The 15,997-nt window shown below is 46.1% G+C and overlaps 2 protein-coding genes and 1 long non-coding RNA gene across 7 annotated transcripts in view; 2 read left to right on the plus strand and 1 right to left on the minus strand.

Annotated features, from left to right (window-relative positions):
- Positions 1-2,246, minus strand: part of URB1 (URB1 ribosome biogenesis homolog) — a 54,074-nt gene extending 51,828 nt beyond the window's left edge. The window contains 3 exon segments of the mRNA XM_074600801.1: positions 30-181; positions 1,582-1,721; positions 2,043-2,246. Of these exon segments, the coding sequence (XP_074456902.1) occupies positions 30-181; positions 1,582-1,721; positions 2,043-2,205 (455 nt within the window). The 5' untranslated portion in view covers positions 2,206-2,246.
- On the plus strand, positions 2,247-8,678 carry LOC141748554 (uncharacterized). Of its 4 annotated transcripts, none has more exons than XR_012589026.1 (4): positions 2,247-2,739; positions 2,844-2,988; positions 4,652-4,756; positions 6,412-8,674. It is a non-coding gene; the product is annotated as an uncharacterized LOC141748554 (long non-coding RNA). The 4 variants fall into 4 exon arrangements; XR_012589023.1 differs by having other exon boundaries at positions 2,299-2,669; positions 6,412-8,678; XR_012589025.1 differs by lacking the exon at positions 4,652-4,756.
- Positions 8,679-12,043: 3,365 nt separating this feature from the next.
- Positions 12,044-15,997, plus strand: part of EVA1C (eva-1 homolog C) — a 41,094-nt gene continuing 37,140 nt past the window's right edge. For both annotated transcript variants that reach the window (XM_074600843.1, XM_074600853.1), the window contains exon 1: positions 12,044-12,311. In XM_074600843.1, coding sequence (XP_074456944.1) covers positions 12,185-12,311 — 127 coding nt within the window. In that variant the 5' untranslated portion in view covers positions 12,044-12,184. The remainder of the gene's footprint in view (positions 12,312-15,997) is intronic.

Below are 15,997 nucleotides of genomic sequence, written 5' to 3' on the forward strand. Positions count from 1 at the left end.
TTCTCCACAACAGTACAGAGAAGACTTACCTGGGATTTTCAGAATATAAAGCAGCATAGACTGATTTCATATGGGAATGAATCAACTTTTTGACTATGTTCATTCCCACAACAGAAAAATGGGAGAGGTCGCTGGCTGTCCTCAGTAAAATGGCCTCTAGAGCTTGGAAGATTAATAGCATCTGTAAGATAATAGAGATATGTTATTACCTGCCAATATCGAGTATGGCTTGAAATTATTAGCTGAGCAAACAGTAACAAACACCATTAAAACAAAGAGTAACCCCACCACAAGATGAAAGCTTCCACATATGAAGTTAAATTCTGAATTCTCTCACAAATTAATGCTTCCTCTTCTAAAGGATTAGTTCTGAGAGTGCAAATTTTCAAGGAAGCCCCTATACAACTACTAAATGAAAGACCAGAGAACCACAGTAGGTCAGCCGACTTCTCTTTTTTTTCAGTTGCTAAACTCATGGAATTCAGTAGTAGGGAGGGACAACCCCCGCTGGAAGCCTAAGCCAACGTGCTGACTGAAGGCCTGGACAAATAAACTGGATGTTAAAAAGGGTCCCTCCTCATGTGTGAGTTGACACCTAAATACATGATTCATCTCCGTATGCACAACAGCTTCTGGGGATGCAAGCACGGACTGCAGTGCAAATCTCAGCACAAGCTGACTGATCTGAAGGCCCTTTACAAGCTGGAGGCAGGGGTCTAGGGCTAATGAACCAATGCTTTAAGAGACAACTGCTAGTAAGTGCTCAATGAAACATGCTGAAGAAAACCATCTAAACTGCTCCAGTCTTGCAATTAACTCCTTCTAGATGAGGCCAGAGCCCACACAACACTGGGACCGTATTCATTACAAGTATTAACGTCTATTTGTTAAAGGATCTTGCAGGAAGCAAGAACACTGTGTCACTGGACATGACACAGGTCAACATTATACAGACAAAAATTATAATCCAAGGTAAAGACCAAGAAGTGGAGGTTAAAAAGAACACTGTGCAATTTTGTGTTGTAAGCAGACTTAAGTTAATAATGCTGCCACAGTATTCGCAGTGAAAAGAGTTTTTTAATTCTTTAGTTCATTCATTATATTCTGATGGGGAAAAATTGGGTCCAGCTCAGATAAGAAAAATGAGGTCAACTTTACCAGCGGCTTCCTACAAATACTGATGTGTCAGGGAGATGTCTAGTTATCTAAAAACAATTACTTTCACTGGACTTTTTTTTTTTTTCCTTTGCTTAACTGCTTCTGTTGACTCCCTTATTTCATAAATGGTCTTTTGATGACATTTAAAGAACCTTAACAGCTTGATTTTCGCAGAACTACTGGTTGTGTGTATCATTAAATCCAGGAACACCTCTGCACTGAGAAGGACGTTCCCCACTCGATCAGTGCTTCTGCCACTGTGACTTCCAGGAAAAAAAAACAACAAAAAAACAAAACCATGCCAATACCAAGTTTTCAGTTATTTATGCCAGAAAGTACTTCTTCAGTGGTTTTCAGTGGTTCCTCTCCCACTCAAGACACACGCTGCCAGTCATTAAACTACGGCACCTACACCCAACTTACTTCACTTTCACACTTCTTTTCTCCATCCAGGAGTTTGAATATTTCAGCGCACTCCATGGAAATTTTTATGTACCCCTCCACGACATCATATATTTCGGGTGACGGCAGCGTCTTCGCAACGGAGACGAAGGTATTCAGACCTGCAGGGACACAGTTTCACCCGGGGACCCCACGGCCTCGCCCGTGACACGCTACGAGCCCCCCCACCCCGGCTCCCCGGGCCCAGGGACATGCCGGGGCGGCCGCCCGGCCTCTGCAGCGGGCCCACGGTATAGCAACAGCAACCATCACCATCTTCATTACCATCACCATCATCGCCATCCCCACGACGTCGCTCTAGGGACAGGACAAGTCTCTGGGGAGCCGCTCTAGCCCCTGGTGCGCCGGCGGAGCACGCCTTTACCTCAGGACCGCACCAGCACGCCGGCCGCCGCCACCCCACGCCCGGCCCGGCCCCTCACCCTTCCTGGCGGTGGCGGGGTCCCGCAGCAGCGCCTTGAAGCGGGCGCCGTTGAATTCCCCCTCCTCCTCTTTCTCTTTCTCCTTCTCCTTCTTCTCCTCGCGGCAGGCTCGCTTGGCCGCCGGCGGGCCGGCCGCGGGCACGCCGCGGCGCTTCACCGCCATGGCGCTGCCGCCGCACCGCCAGAGCCGCCCCGGAAGCGGCCGCCGCGCCCCGGCAGGAAGCACCGGCGGCAGCGGCCTCCCCCCCCACGCCGCGGCCCCGCTGACAGCGAAGGCAGGGGAGCGGGGCTGGGCCCGGCTCCTCAGAGCAGCGGGGCCGGGCCTCTCCCGCCGCGAGGAACCGAGGCCCGGCCGCAGCGTGTAAGGGCATCTCGTCCAGCCCCCGCCCGCCCCGAGCCGATCTCCCTCCTTGAGGTTTCGCGGCCTCGCTGCTCCTCCGGTCTCTGCCCCAGCTGCCGTGCGGCTCGTACGGAGCCCCTCGGGGCTTTCTCGGTGGAAAATGCCCCCCGGCGTGTTTTTGTGAGGCAGCCGCGGGCACTGGGCCGCTCCTCCCTGCTGACGGGCCTGGCCCTCTCACGCATCTCGGTTGACGCTTCCTTGCCCAGAACTGCCCGGTGTGTGTGCAGGTATTGCTTGTCAGCGGCCTTCCTGGGCGGGCGTTCAGTGCATCAAAGCATAAACTACCCTTCGCATAATGTGAGCGTGCCTTTGGTTGACAGTGCAATCGGTGCCCAAGTGGACTTTTAAAAGAGTTAAAAAATCGTTATCACACCTTTTCTTTCTTCCCGCTTCTGTCTCAGGGTGCTTCGGTCGCCTCACTGGAAGTGCAGCCGTACGTGCCTGGCTGGTACTGCTGAGGGGTGAAAGCTTCTGGAGCAGGGGGGCTTCGAAAGCAGATCTCCAGCACCCTGCAACGGTCTCATCCATCGCTGCTCGCAAGGCCAGGCAGGTTTTTGTCTCCGCTGGTATGACGGTTTCACAGGACTGCAGCCCCGTGCGGCCCTGAACTAAGGAGACACAAACGTTGGAGTGGAAGGGGAAAGCACAGGATGCCAGGAAGCAGGGAGGGGAGAAAACTGCTTTGGATACTAGAGAAAAGCTAAAACGACTGCCATTTGCAAAAGCAATAGTCCGTGTTTACATTACATTTTTAAATCTGTCTCGTTAAAATGTCCTATATAAACACTGACAATTACGAACAAATAATACAAGGGCACTGGTCGCCTGTAAGCCTGGGGAGCACTTTACTCAAGGTGGCCAGATATATTGTTCTTTAGACTTAAACTGAAACCAGAGGTTTTGCTTTCAGCAAGAGTTTTCCCAGGAGAATCGCAGCGATAAGGAAGAATAGAAAAAGTCTTGTTCCAACAAACTGTTAGATATGAAATCCCAACAGTTGAAACAGTAGTGGAAGATAAAGGAGATTGTTATATTAAGTCAGTTAAAGAAAAAGAAAGTCACTGATCTACCCAAAATCGATTCTTTTTCCTATTTATAAGTGAAAAATGAAAGCAACATTAATATTTTTCTGTTTTTCCTGACATGAGTTTTTGTTAAAACTGGTTTTTTTAACAAAATACTGTAAAAAAAGTGGTCCAGAAGAGGGCAATATTAACAGCCATTCTAAGACTTAGGATGGACAAATGCTTTAATGTTCATGGAAGATGCTGCGGTATTTTGAGAACAGATGGTGGAGTAAAATAAAAGAAGGTGAAGTTAGAAGGCACAAAAGGGTAAAATAAAAGGAGTACATGAGACTGGGGGAAAAAGGAAATGTGAAAATACGAATTTCTAGGAAGTAGGTCCAAGGGCTTTTTTAAAGTAACTTAGAAGAACAAGGCTAAAAAGCATCTTAATGCTGCAGTTACATCATACTCCAAACTCTGCTCATCATTCATGATATTTCAAGAAATACTTAATTTTTAACTCTAGATTTCAACTATTTTTATGCTTGTTTTGATGGCAGTTTCATTTGGAATTCACCATAGTATCGGAAATTCTATGCAAGGGCAGAGACTGTTCGATTCTTCCGTAAAACCTTATTGATGAGTTGTTCTGAATGATGGGAATCCTTTGTTTCAACCTTACAGTTTTCTTGAAAATTAATTGAAGGTATGCAGATATACCGATACATTTGCAATTCCAGAAATTGGGGTCACATAATATGGAAAGTAAATAACATTCTAAAGACTGAGTTGTTTTGGTTTTGAGGGGATGAAAAGGAAGACTAGAGCTAGTAGAACTGAAAAGAAATTATTTAGCACAGCTTTTAGAAGGCTCAAAGCACCCATACTGATATTTTCCAGGTGGAAGTCATAGTTGTCAGACTTACAAGCCTGATCACTATCATCACACCATATTTCATAGAATATCTAGTATAAAAATATTACTGCAAAATGCTAGCGAAAATTATTTTAATTTCAATTTTAAATTCATTTGTTCTCTCTGCTTGCTGCCTGAGTAGCTGTCATAGGCTATAATGACCACGGTGAGGAAGACTCTTAGTTTCACTTCAAGCCAGATTACTTCCATGTTCTTGCTGTAGTGTACTTTGAAGCCTACGTCCTTTTCGTTCTCTATTATATCTATGACAATTTTCCTCCCCCAGGTCTGTTTTTTTGGCAAGCTCCATTCCTGGAGGCCCAATGCAAGAATGAGGCATCAAGCTCAGACAAAGTTCATCTGCTCAGCTGTGCCTACATGTTTAACAGATGTAAGCAGTGAATGAGTCAAGTATTAATTTGTGAGCTGCACAGCTTTCAGTAAATTGAAATACATTTCTGTGATTCTTGCCAGATGAACATATAATCATATCCAAGATACACATTGCCCCTTTGGCATTTGCAAGTCTGAAAAATAATTTCTGGTCCCTTACATGAACCTTAGCTCTTGCCCTTGTTCAACGAACAGTTCCAGATACAAAACTAATCAAGCCAAGAGACCCTTTCCTGCACCAGCCATAATCTGACCTCTGAAGCCTTTACTGGCTTGAACAGTATCTAAAGTAACAAGACCCAGCCCTGCAGTCCTGCCTAATTTGCCTTTGCCTCCCAAACTTGAACATTATTCCTCGCTTTAGGATCCTCCCTCATGCAATCCTGAAGACAAAATCTGTTTTGGCAGATTAGGCCACTTCTTGCCCAATAGCTTCATCAAGGCCTATATTCTGATTTCCGACATAAACACGCCGGTCCTGCTCACCCAGCCCCTATCTCTAGGCTTTAGCTATAGCTCTGCAATACTCGCTATGCCAGCCCTCCAGCTTAAAGTCTGTTGATACGAATTTACATCATTCCCTAATCATGCTCTGGTGACCTTTACTAAACTCAGCCCCATCTCCTGGCCTGCAACCTCACACTGCAGATGAGCGACTGTCCCTATGAGCAGGGCTGCTGACAGACCCGTACCTAAACAGAGCCATACAGCCCATGCTAATCCTGGATCAGACTTAACCTTCAAAACCACTGATGTTTGGTTTAGCGGGGCCCCTAGCAGTTACAGCACCGCTGCACTACTATTGCTCTCAGTGGTGGTATCACTTGATGCCCATACGTGATCTGTGATCCCCTGCTCCACACTAGTTTTGGTCCAGAGCATGTAGGAAATGCAGTGGTTTCTTATAATGAATTTTTCACTTGATGTATAAATTAATTATAGAAAGCATTCAGAGGGACTGAATTTCGTCAAAAAATCACGTTTAAAACTGCTGTTCTCAGTGTTCTTTCATGGTTTACAGAATTATTTCCCAGAACATTTGCTTCAGTTTTTCCCAAAATTTCAAGTTCCTGTGTGAGATACAGCTGTTTCCACTTTCTAGCCTTTGACACCTGAGGCATGGGGTCACAGAGGTAGAGAGGATGGATGCTGCCAAGAGATGGGCTAAGTGTCAGGACCACTTCCTCAACACAGCCTTGCAAAAAGGGAATATTCCCCACACAGCCCAACACCATCACTTATCCATCATCACATGTCCAAATGCCCTGTGCCCCATACTTCCACCATCCTCGCTCTGATCAGCCCCGCTCACACACTTGGACACACAGACACTGCAGAGCTTGAATTCCAGAAGCTTAGAAACAAGGGGTCTGGGTGACGGGCAAGAACAGTGTATGGACTCAGGAAGTGAGAGGGGAGGCTGGGCTGAGGCCTGGTGAAACTGCCCTGCAATGCCAATGCTGCTCTGGCGTAAAAGTTACAGCAATCTAGTAAAACCACCACTTTTTTTTTGCTCTTGGTGCTGAAAATCAAGATCACCCCTCTTCCTTCAGTCTCTTAGTTTTCAGCTGGAGCAGCACTTCTCTGAATAGCTAAAGGAGTGCATTTTAAAACCTGACTAATGACAGTTTATCTTCCCTACCGTTCCACTAGAGCCCTGTCGATACCAAAGGATCCAACTTGCCTGCGGAGTCAGCAGTATGAACATGCATTAGCACCAGGGTTATGAGCCAGAGCATGGTATGAATCGGGAATCAGGCTGCTTGCCCAGATGCTGAAGATGGATGGAAAGATCAGAAAAGAAGGGAAGAGGACAGAAAAGTGGGAAGCTCAGTGAGCAGACTGGGAAAAGCTAAGGGACGTATAAGCTATGAAAGCACATATCTACTTGTTATGAACTGAATAAACCCTTTAGTTTAATGTACAGAATGAGACCTTTGGCACTATGGGATAGTTACACCCAGAGACAGAAAAAAGGGTATCTTCCATGCGTATACTGAAATCCTTCCCACCTTCTATACGTGGAATAATCTTCAGCCATCGTCAAGCCCAAGTTAATTTAACATAATCACTGAGCATCGCTTCAGAATTTACCATGGAAGCCTTATGGTCCTGAGGGGAAAAGCAAGCACTTAGAAACAATGCAATATTATTTTCAAATTTTGTTCTTTGGTCCTAATTTTGAGGTGTTCAGGTTGAATTAGTGTGAGGTCTGGATCTCAAAACTACTAACTGTCACTGAATAGATATTGATACAGGCTACTCTTTTCTGAAACACTACCAGTTGTGCACGCCTTTGCATACCTGACTCAGGAGACCTTGAGGCCTGATTTTCCAAGGCTTTTGGAAAAGCCACTGCTTTTTCAGTGCTTTGACATTGATTCTGTGGCTTTAAAAAGCTGCTGTCTTGAATTTCGAGTACACAAAATCATTAGTCATTTTGGAAAATCTTAGCCTAGATACATATTAAAGGAGAAACAGTGACAACAACCAGCCAACCTTCATAAGGCACTTTCACAAGTAAACAGGCTGATTTCCAAGATTGTGGTCCACCCAGAAGCTCTGTCCTGATGTCCTTCCTAAACTGGGAGGAAAGACACATAGTCTCTTCCAGTCTTTGAAGATGCATGTCAGGAAGTGACCAGGGATGACTCAAGTGCTTTAGGAGGGCAAGGACAACAAAGTCAGGACATTTTTTTCTTGATGCATTTATTCTTCCTCCACCTTAGGTCTTTTTTTTTTTTTCTTGTTTCCAGCAGTAAGCTGTGTGAGATGGGGCATGCCTCCTACTTCATGTCTATACAAGTGCCCAGGTGTACTGCTAGAAAAAAATAATCTGTATAAAGGAGAGGTGCCAGTAAAACTGTCAGCATTCAGAAGGATGAGGAGTGGTGACCTTTCTGCTGTGTGTGATGAGGAAGTTGGAATAAGATTTCATTCAGATGGAATGAAACATGAGGAGATTGGTTTTACAGACTTCATATGTTACATCTTACTGTTTTTTTGTGAAGTGGACAGGGTCTCTCTGATGTTCTGATTAGTTCGGCCAAGAGCTGACTATGTAGGAAGCAGCTTATGACCACTGTTGTGGTTTGGGCTCAAAACTTGCTAAATAACTTTGCTCCCTCTGAGGTGAGTAAAAAAAAATGGCAGCAAATAGCAAATATTTCCCCTCCTTCTAAACCTGCTGGGTGAAGTACTGTGCTCTGTATTCATTCAAACTTCTGCTTACACACATGAGAATGTTTCCTAACTACGGCTTGCAGATTTGGTCCTCTCCAGTTCAAATTACTGCACACTTGAAGATCTTGTTAGAGCTTAAAATCTGTAGCACTCTGTGAGAACTTACAGCATCTAAAACACATTTAGAATTGAAAAAATACAAGAGAGGCTTCTCTACCACTATTTTCATTGTGGTGTCCATAGGAATAGAGGTTGTGTTGGGAAAAATGTGCTGTGTTATTTTAAATAATCGCCATATAGTGATTACTGTAAAGCATGTGCTTGGTTTTAACTGGTCTGATACTCATTTCCATAGAAACAGAGAGAGGATAGCAGCCCACTTGTTTGAACTGTCTTGTAGATTGCATCTGTGTCAGAATGCAGGAATATAAAGCATTTAAAGATGTGGGAAAAGCCTGGGGTTTTGTACTTAGATTTTTTGTTTTATCCCCTAAGCCAAAGAGAACTTCTTAGAAACTTTATTCTGGGAGAAGAGAGTGAAAATGACATCTATCAGCTCCTAATAAAATTACTGGGGAGAAAAGAGGAAGAAGAAGCACTAGGAGGTATAGTGGGGAGATGTGTATATATACGTGAAAAAGTATTTCTGAGATTATACATTTCTGATAATTTTTGTTACTGTGCTATAAATCTTGTTGTGATTTTTTTACTAATAGAAAATTTTAGGCCATCTAACTCAACTGTCTTCTATTATTTCACATTGTTTGTTTATTTCCTAACTGACAGCACTAATTTTATTTGAATTTCCACACTAAGCCATGATATGAGTTTCAAATTGGCAGTTTGGCTGAAGTTCAGAGAAGAATGAATAATACGGAGAAAAAAGAAATTAAGAGCTCAGGTTTTGGCTTTGCTCTTGCAAAGCTTCCATGCAACAACACAGTTCCTGTATTTTTGACACTGTGAAATGATTTCTTTTCTCACCAAGTTCAAAAGAGAGAAACTGTTTGAAGCAGACATATATCTAGCCTGGATTCTAACTTACAGGCTTTCATTTTTTCTTTAGGGAAAAAATGAATCTCAGTCCTGTTGCTCATAAGGAAAGGCTAAGGCTGAGAGATTCTGTAATTCTACATGCTGAACATGTCTGGATTAGTTATATTGTCTTCCAACTATTGAGCATTGCCAGCCTGTAGAAGCTGCTTTCAAGACTATGGCAAAGAAACACATTTTGCACATCAGGATAAATAATACTTTCTCCCTTTCTACCTTTGCATTTTACACCAATCTCTCTAAATTTACTATTTAAGCACTACCTCTAGCAGGGAATAGCGGGAATAGCAGGGATTACCAAAAACATTACAGATTTTAGGTTAATGTTGAATAGCAAAGTAGCCCCCATTTGGGTGAAAAAAAAAAAACAAAAAACCAAGTTGCCCTCCTCCATAGAAAGGCATCCCTAAAAGGCAGATATCTATACACGGGAGCACCCAACTCCTTCTTGTGTTGTTATTCAGCCCTCACTGCTTCACCTCCCTGGAGGTTACCTACAACATTTTGAACCTCTCCCAGTTCAGTCATTCCACTTGAAAACTGCCTTTGCCTTTGGGTTATACCTGCACAGTGCCAAAAGCATACCAGACTCATTCCTGCACCACTGGATGGTCTTTTTCGTACAGCACCACAGGGCTAGAAAAAGCAATGTTATCTCATTGAAAAGAGAAGATTCACAAGTTCTCACTAGGCAAACAGACCTTCGGGATCTTCTGATTCAAAGCCTTTCAAGCACGAGTACAGGATATTTCTCAGTCATTTTTTACATTTTATATATTCCTCTGCATTAATCGTGTACTTGTCACAGATCCATTGTCTGCTCGGAGTCACACACAGCAAACTGAGTTGCCATTCTTGACATCTATGTTCCAGGGATCAATTCAAAGAGGAGGAGGTGGCACATTGCCTGTTAGAGCTATAGCAGGTGGCCTGAATATGAGATATCTCTCCATTGACTGTACAGGGAGTGAGGGTCTGGCATCTTGAAGCCATCGATCATCTGACTGCACTCACCTGAAGTTACAGTAGATATGTAGCTATGGTAGACATGGCAGGTATGAAGTTAGGGCAGACAAATAAGTTCACTGTAGTCATCTAAACAATTTTCTAGAAGATACGAGTATGGCCCCCAAATGCTTTCTTTTATGGAGGGGTAAAAATCTGTGCTCCTTATAACATTTCCCTGGCATTCATTTCTGCCTTCGGTGGGACTGACCTGTGCCAGCAAGTGCGGGAAGTATTAGATTAAATGACCAGGTATGGCAAGATCAAGGAATAAATGAGAAGAGTAGGCAGAAGACTTCCACAGTTGGGAGACACAGGGTAACTGGTTCAGTTCAGAGGCAAACACTGTCCTTATCTGAAGTAGCCAGAAGAAAGAGCTTCACACACCTGGCAGAGTTACCGTTCTCTCTTCCCATCTGTGTTTGCAGTTGCAGATGCTTCAGAGCTATTCCATTTTACCCTGTTACTTCGGCATCTTTGATCCCATTTATCAGAGTTTGGTAAAACTTAATGTAACGTCCCTGACCTCAAGCAGGTTCATGTGAAACCTGGTTTTTCTCTTATCTGCCCAAGAGTAAGGAAGCATGACTATAATGTATGTGTTACCCAGTTGTTGTTCTGTGTGTAAAGAGAGAGAGGGTGAGGAAAGAAAATGGATTCAGATTCAAACATGAAGTTCAAGCTGGTCAAAGTTCAGTGTAACCTCCAGAAAGAGGTTCCAAAATTTGGAAATTCAAAGCTGGATGTCACCCAACTTCAGTTGGAGCAGGAGGAGCGGAATGGATTTAACAGAATTAGTTTGGTTCTGTCACCTCTCACTCATGGGGTTTTTTTTTCAGGAGAAAGATCAGTGCGAACATGCATGCCAGGATGTAAACAGCTAGATGTTGCCTACCCACTTTATACCCAAGCACAACCCCAGGGCAGAAGATGCTTTCATGCTCTGTTTCCAGTGTTGCTTCTAGGCTTTCTTTCCCAAGGGCAGCTCTTACAGGAACTAGGAAATGAGTGTCTTTATTTATTCTCTTTAGTCCAAATTATATCTCCAAATTATATTTGAAGGTGGCTTAGCAGGTTGTAACGACAATTTGTTTGAACTTCCCGCTGGTTTACTTTTCAGTCTTACAAAAGATTTCCGAGAACAATGTGAACTCTCTCAAAGTAACTTAAGATGTTTTCTCACTTTGCAGTGAAAAAGCTTTAAGCAAGCCTACACACTTCAAACTCAGCTATGCTGAACGAGTTTTAAAGCTGAGGGCTGCGATAAGGTGGCGTCAGGCAACCACACGAGGAGAGGATACGGAGAAAGGGAAAGTTTCTTTTGCAACATGGAAGAGTCGGGGCCGTTTCCTAACACAGCTACTGAAATCCCTCACCCAGAGATCCTGCCAGGCACAGCTGCCAGCTGGGTTTCCCCCGGAGACCTGCGACACCCATGTATAAGGGTCAGGAGCTGGGCTGGAGCAGCAGATTTGGCAAGGTCTGCCATGGGGGGCAAGGAGGTCCGAAGGAGGGAAAGAAGGGAGTGATGGGGAGCACCTCGCACCTGCCTCGGGGAAAAATAAAAGCAGGGAAATGCTGTCACAGGAGCCGGGGGGGTGTGTGTGTAAGTCCGTGACGGCCCTCCAACCACCGCCAAGCAGAAACGAGGGGGGAAAAATAAGTTAAAAACAAAGCCCTCCGCACGGGGTGCGAAGGCGAAATCGCGCCTCTGCGCCAAGAGGGAGGTGCCGGGACCTCCAGCTGCCCGGAGAGGGGTGGAGAGAGCCGGGGGAGGGCGGGCGAGGTGCAGCCGGCTCTGAGTCAGCTCGGCCCGCACGATGTGCCTTGAGGGCAGTGCCAGCCACGGCGCCGCCGAGAAGCCTCTTCCTTTCCCCACCGCCCCCGCGGGCTCCCCCGCCGCGGCGACCACTCGACTCCCGGGGCCCCGCATCGGGACACCGTCCCCCCCACCCCTTCCATCCTCCTCCCGCCGCGGCGGGGGGCGGCTGCGCTGCGGACTCGGGCAGGGCTGCTCCGCCTTCCTCCTCCTCCTCCTCCCGCCCGGTCCCGGGGCAGCCGGCGCTGCCCCGCGGCGGAGGGCGCCCGGCGGGCCGGGGGTTGGCCGTGCCGCCAGCCGGGGCCGGGCTCCATCATGTGAGGCGGCGGGTCTGGCCCCCCGCCCCGAGCTGCCCTCTCCCGCACCATGAGGGACGGGGACGCGGGGCAGCACCCACGCCGCAGACAGGTAGAGCCCGGGCGGCTCCTCCGCCTCCTCTCCTGCCTGATCCTCGTGTGCGGCGCGGAGGTGGCGGCGCTGGCCGACTTCTCAGGTACGGGGCGGCAGGGCCGGGGCCGGCTAACGGTCACCCGGGAGGCGGCGGCCGGCGCTGGGGGGCTGAGGGGCTCCGCGGGGCTCGGCCGCGGCGGGTGAGGGGGCTCCGTGGGGCTCGGCGGCGGCCGCCGGGGCAGGAGGAGGCGGGCGGGGGGTCTGGCGGCTCTCCCTCCCGGCTGCCTCAGGAGGGGAGCAGCCGTACCCCGGGCACCCCCGGAGGGGCGCGGGCGTGAGGTGCCGGGGCTGCCCGCCGCCCCGTCCTCCCCGGCCCGGAGGCGGACCCCGCCCGAAACATCTGCGGGAGGTGCGTAGTGACCGGGGAGCTGCAGGCACGCCGTGTCCCGGGGCCGGGAAGCGGGCCTGGACCCAGGGGAGCCGGGGGGCATGATTCAGATGTGCCGTAGCAGCGGCAGCGAGTGAAGGAGAGGAGGAAGGAAGAGAGGGTTAAAAGGGGGCCAGGTGGGAAGGGGCGTGAGGACTTGAACCGTGGGCTTCTTCTCAGCTAACGCGCTGGGAAAGCCGTGCGTGAATCAGGCCAGGGCCTGACCAAAAAGTGCGTGGAAGTCCCTGGAAAGATTCCCACTTTTCTCCCGGAGACTTGGAGTCGGGCCCTGCCCAAGCCGTCCTGAGCTCCAGTAGCCAACAAACCCTGTGCTTTTCTCCGCTGGGAGAGCGTTTCGCCTGGTAGCGCTGGGATGGCGAGAGCCGAGGCGCTAGCTGTCATTGGGAAATCCCATCCGTGATCGCTGCAGGGGTGCTGCGCCAGTGCAAAATGAAGTGACTGTCAAAACTGGGAAGGCATCCTTGTTTGCAGCAGAAGGAAGAAGCGATCTTTCTTTTCTGCTTGGGAAACCCACGCTCTTGTAACTCTTCTTGTGCCCCAGGACATCTCCCTGCTATTAGAAAGTTACTTAGAAGAGCAGTTTCTCTCCTTTCTATATTTAACAGTAAGCACAGCATATTCCTGGCAGTTGCAAGGTTAAGGAACTGCCTCGAGGGCAAAAAGCAAACCTTACCCTTAATGAACAGAGCAGAACTTTCCAAAAGCCAGTTGAGTGCACCGGAACAAAGTTAGTATATAATTAATAGTCCAAATGTGTTGTTTTGTATATTAATAGAGCTCATGTTAATACAGTTCGAAATGCTGGTGATGGTTCTGTAGAAACTATTTTCTCGGCAATAGGAGAATACAGTTTGTGATTTTATTATTGTGTCCAACTCCAAGCCTGAGCATTTCTAAGCAAGCAACCACCAAATATAAAGACCAGAGTTACATACTTGGATAAACTACGTTTCTCCTATTGGATTCCTTTCACATGTAAAAGGCTTTTAAATGCTTGCTATCTCATTCTTTGGTGTTTTATTGGCTTAACTGCTGGCTTGTAGATGTTAGTTTTGGAATCACATGGTAGTTCTCCACAAGAAAATAAAATAAATGTTCAAATTTCCCCTTTCAAATAGCCGCTGAGTTAAAAAAATATCCCTCTAGTTTATCTAGGAAAGTTCCTCTCACAGAAGTCCATTCACTCTTCAAATGAAGTTATTTAGATAAGGTTATCCAAGATACATTTCAGAAGTACAGCTGTATCCAGTATTCATTGTGCATTGAAGTTTCTGAATAGGTAGAATGACCAAGGAAAAATCTCTGTCTCACCCCAGAGATCAGTATTAAAAATGTCATGCAGACAAATCAGTAAATAAGATGTAGAAAAGAAAATCAGATTCCAAAATCCTTGCCAGACTGGGAAGTTTCCAGGCCTGAACAAATTCTACTCTCATTTTCTTTTTAATTTTAACATGGAGATCTAATCCAGAATGACAGAAAAGACCGAAATGCTACTGGAGCCTTTTAAAAAAAGGTATCCAGAGCACATGGAGAAGTTTTTTAGCTACTTCAAAAGTAGGTGCTGTGGGCCAGGAACTGTTAGGTGTAGGATGATACTGCCATCCCCAGTCTGTTTAATACCTGTTGAAGAATTACGACAAGCTCCGTAACAGCAGCTTCAAGCTGAGCTTCTAAGAGCTGCTGAATTTCCTTATTTGCTCCCTCCCTCAGCAGGAACAGCGACTTGATTTTTTTTTTTTTTTTTTTTTTTCCATAAGCTCTGCTGAATTTACATGAAAACAAATCTGCCCCGTTTAAAGGGGCAGCGTCCTGCAGCTGCCAAGGTGCGGGCAGCCCCCCGGGGGATTATCCCAAGGGATGAGGAGCTGAGAGCTGGCTCTCCCCCTGCTTAACCTGCCACCCACACTTTCACTCTTCTGGAAAGGGTCGGCTCTAACCCTGCCCTTATGAGGGTAAAGCTTCCAGGCAGCAGGTCATAGGTTTCCAGGTGCAGCCTGTGTCGTAGCAAAAGGAGCTGAGATCTGCACCTGGAATGTGCCCTGCGCAGTTTCACCTGGCACTGGGAATTTAGGAGTGCACAGAGAATTGGAACGCCAGTTGCTTAAACTTTTCCTCCTTTTTACAGATTTCAGGGTTTTATACTCCAATTATCAGACGTGTGCTTTTTTGGGTCATTGCCTTTTCCCCTCCGTGTGTTTCCAGCATCAGATCTCTACCTCAGCAGCCCAAACTCTCTTCCCCTCTTCCTTCTCCCCCCACCTTCCCAGATGGCTGTCAGATTGCATCAACTGCACATGTGATCTTTGTTGTTCTCTTTATGTATGTATTAAATCATGCTAGCAATTCTAACCTGCCCAGAGTCCATTTGTTAATCACAAGACCTAGCTGCTTGCTTGTAACAACACAAAGATGACCCCTCTTGGGAATTTGTTTGATGTTTTGGAAAGGGGAGCAGGGAACAGTGTATGTGGATAGTGAAGGGTTGTTTGGGTTTTTTTTTTCTTTTTATGTTTGGCTCGTATTTATTTCCCCATTCAGAAAACTGTGATCAATTTTTATGGATCACTTCACGGAACAGGAGGAGTGAAACTAGTACAGTATTTGTCCCTCCCTTTTCATAAGAGAGAGGTTGGCAGCTCTGGCTGGAAGTAGTCTCTCTTCATTTGTTTATTGCAGGTCAGTTGCCATTGAGGTCTTCTTATTACTCCTGCCCTTACAGGATATAGAGCTGCAGGTTGTTGTTCTCATATGTTTCTCAGTCCAGCTTTTAACAATGAAAAAAAATTCTGTTGGTGCTTTTTTTTTTTCCCCCCAGACATTTCTTCACTGTACAATAACATTTTATGAATTGGGATGTGAATTGGTATTTTCTAGGGAGAAAAATGTTCTGAAACAAGATTCCAGCAGCAATTCTAAATCAAACTCTGTGGGGAGGACTGAGCGTTACTGAGCAAAATTAGTTTCTCCTTTTAATAACAGGAGATATTTGAGGTAAAGTAGTGTTGATACACATGATACTTGAAGATCCACATAACCTATTCTTCTCCAGCAGTTTGGTGACATCAAAGAACATATTTATTAATTGTATTGGTTATTGAAAGTGGAGGTTTGCCCTGAGGTTTGCAGTCCTCTGTGTGATTAATTTTTTAAAGTGGAATCCCAAGTGTATATGCCCAAATTTGAAAATGAAAACTGAAGGTTTGGAAGAAGAGATAGAGACTTAATCCACAGTTCTTTCCTTAGATCTTCATGCATATTGGTTTGATCCTACAGCTAGAGAATTTTCTTCCCCTTGTGCCTGTTTTTCAAAAGACATCTAAAATCCTTTTTTACCTAAA

The sequence above is a fragment of the Larus michahellis genome, chromosome 1 (genome assembly GCF_964199755.1).
Source record: "Larus michahellis chromosome 1, bLarMic1.1, whole genome shotgun sequence".
Classification (NCBI taxonomy): domain Eukaryota; kingdom Metazoa; phylum Chordata; class Aves; order Charadriiformes; family Laridae; genus Larus; species Larus michahellis.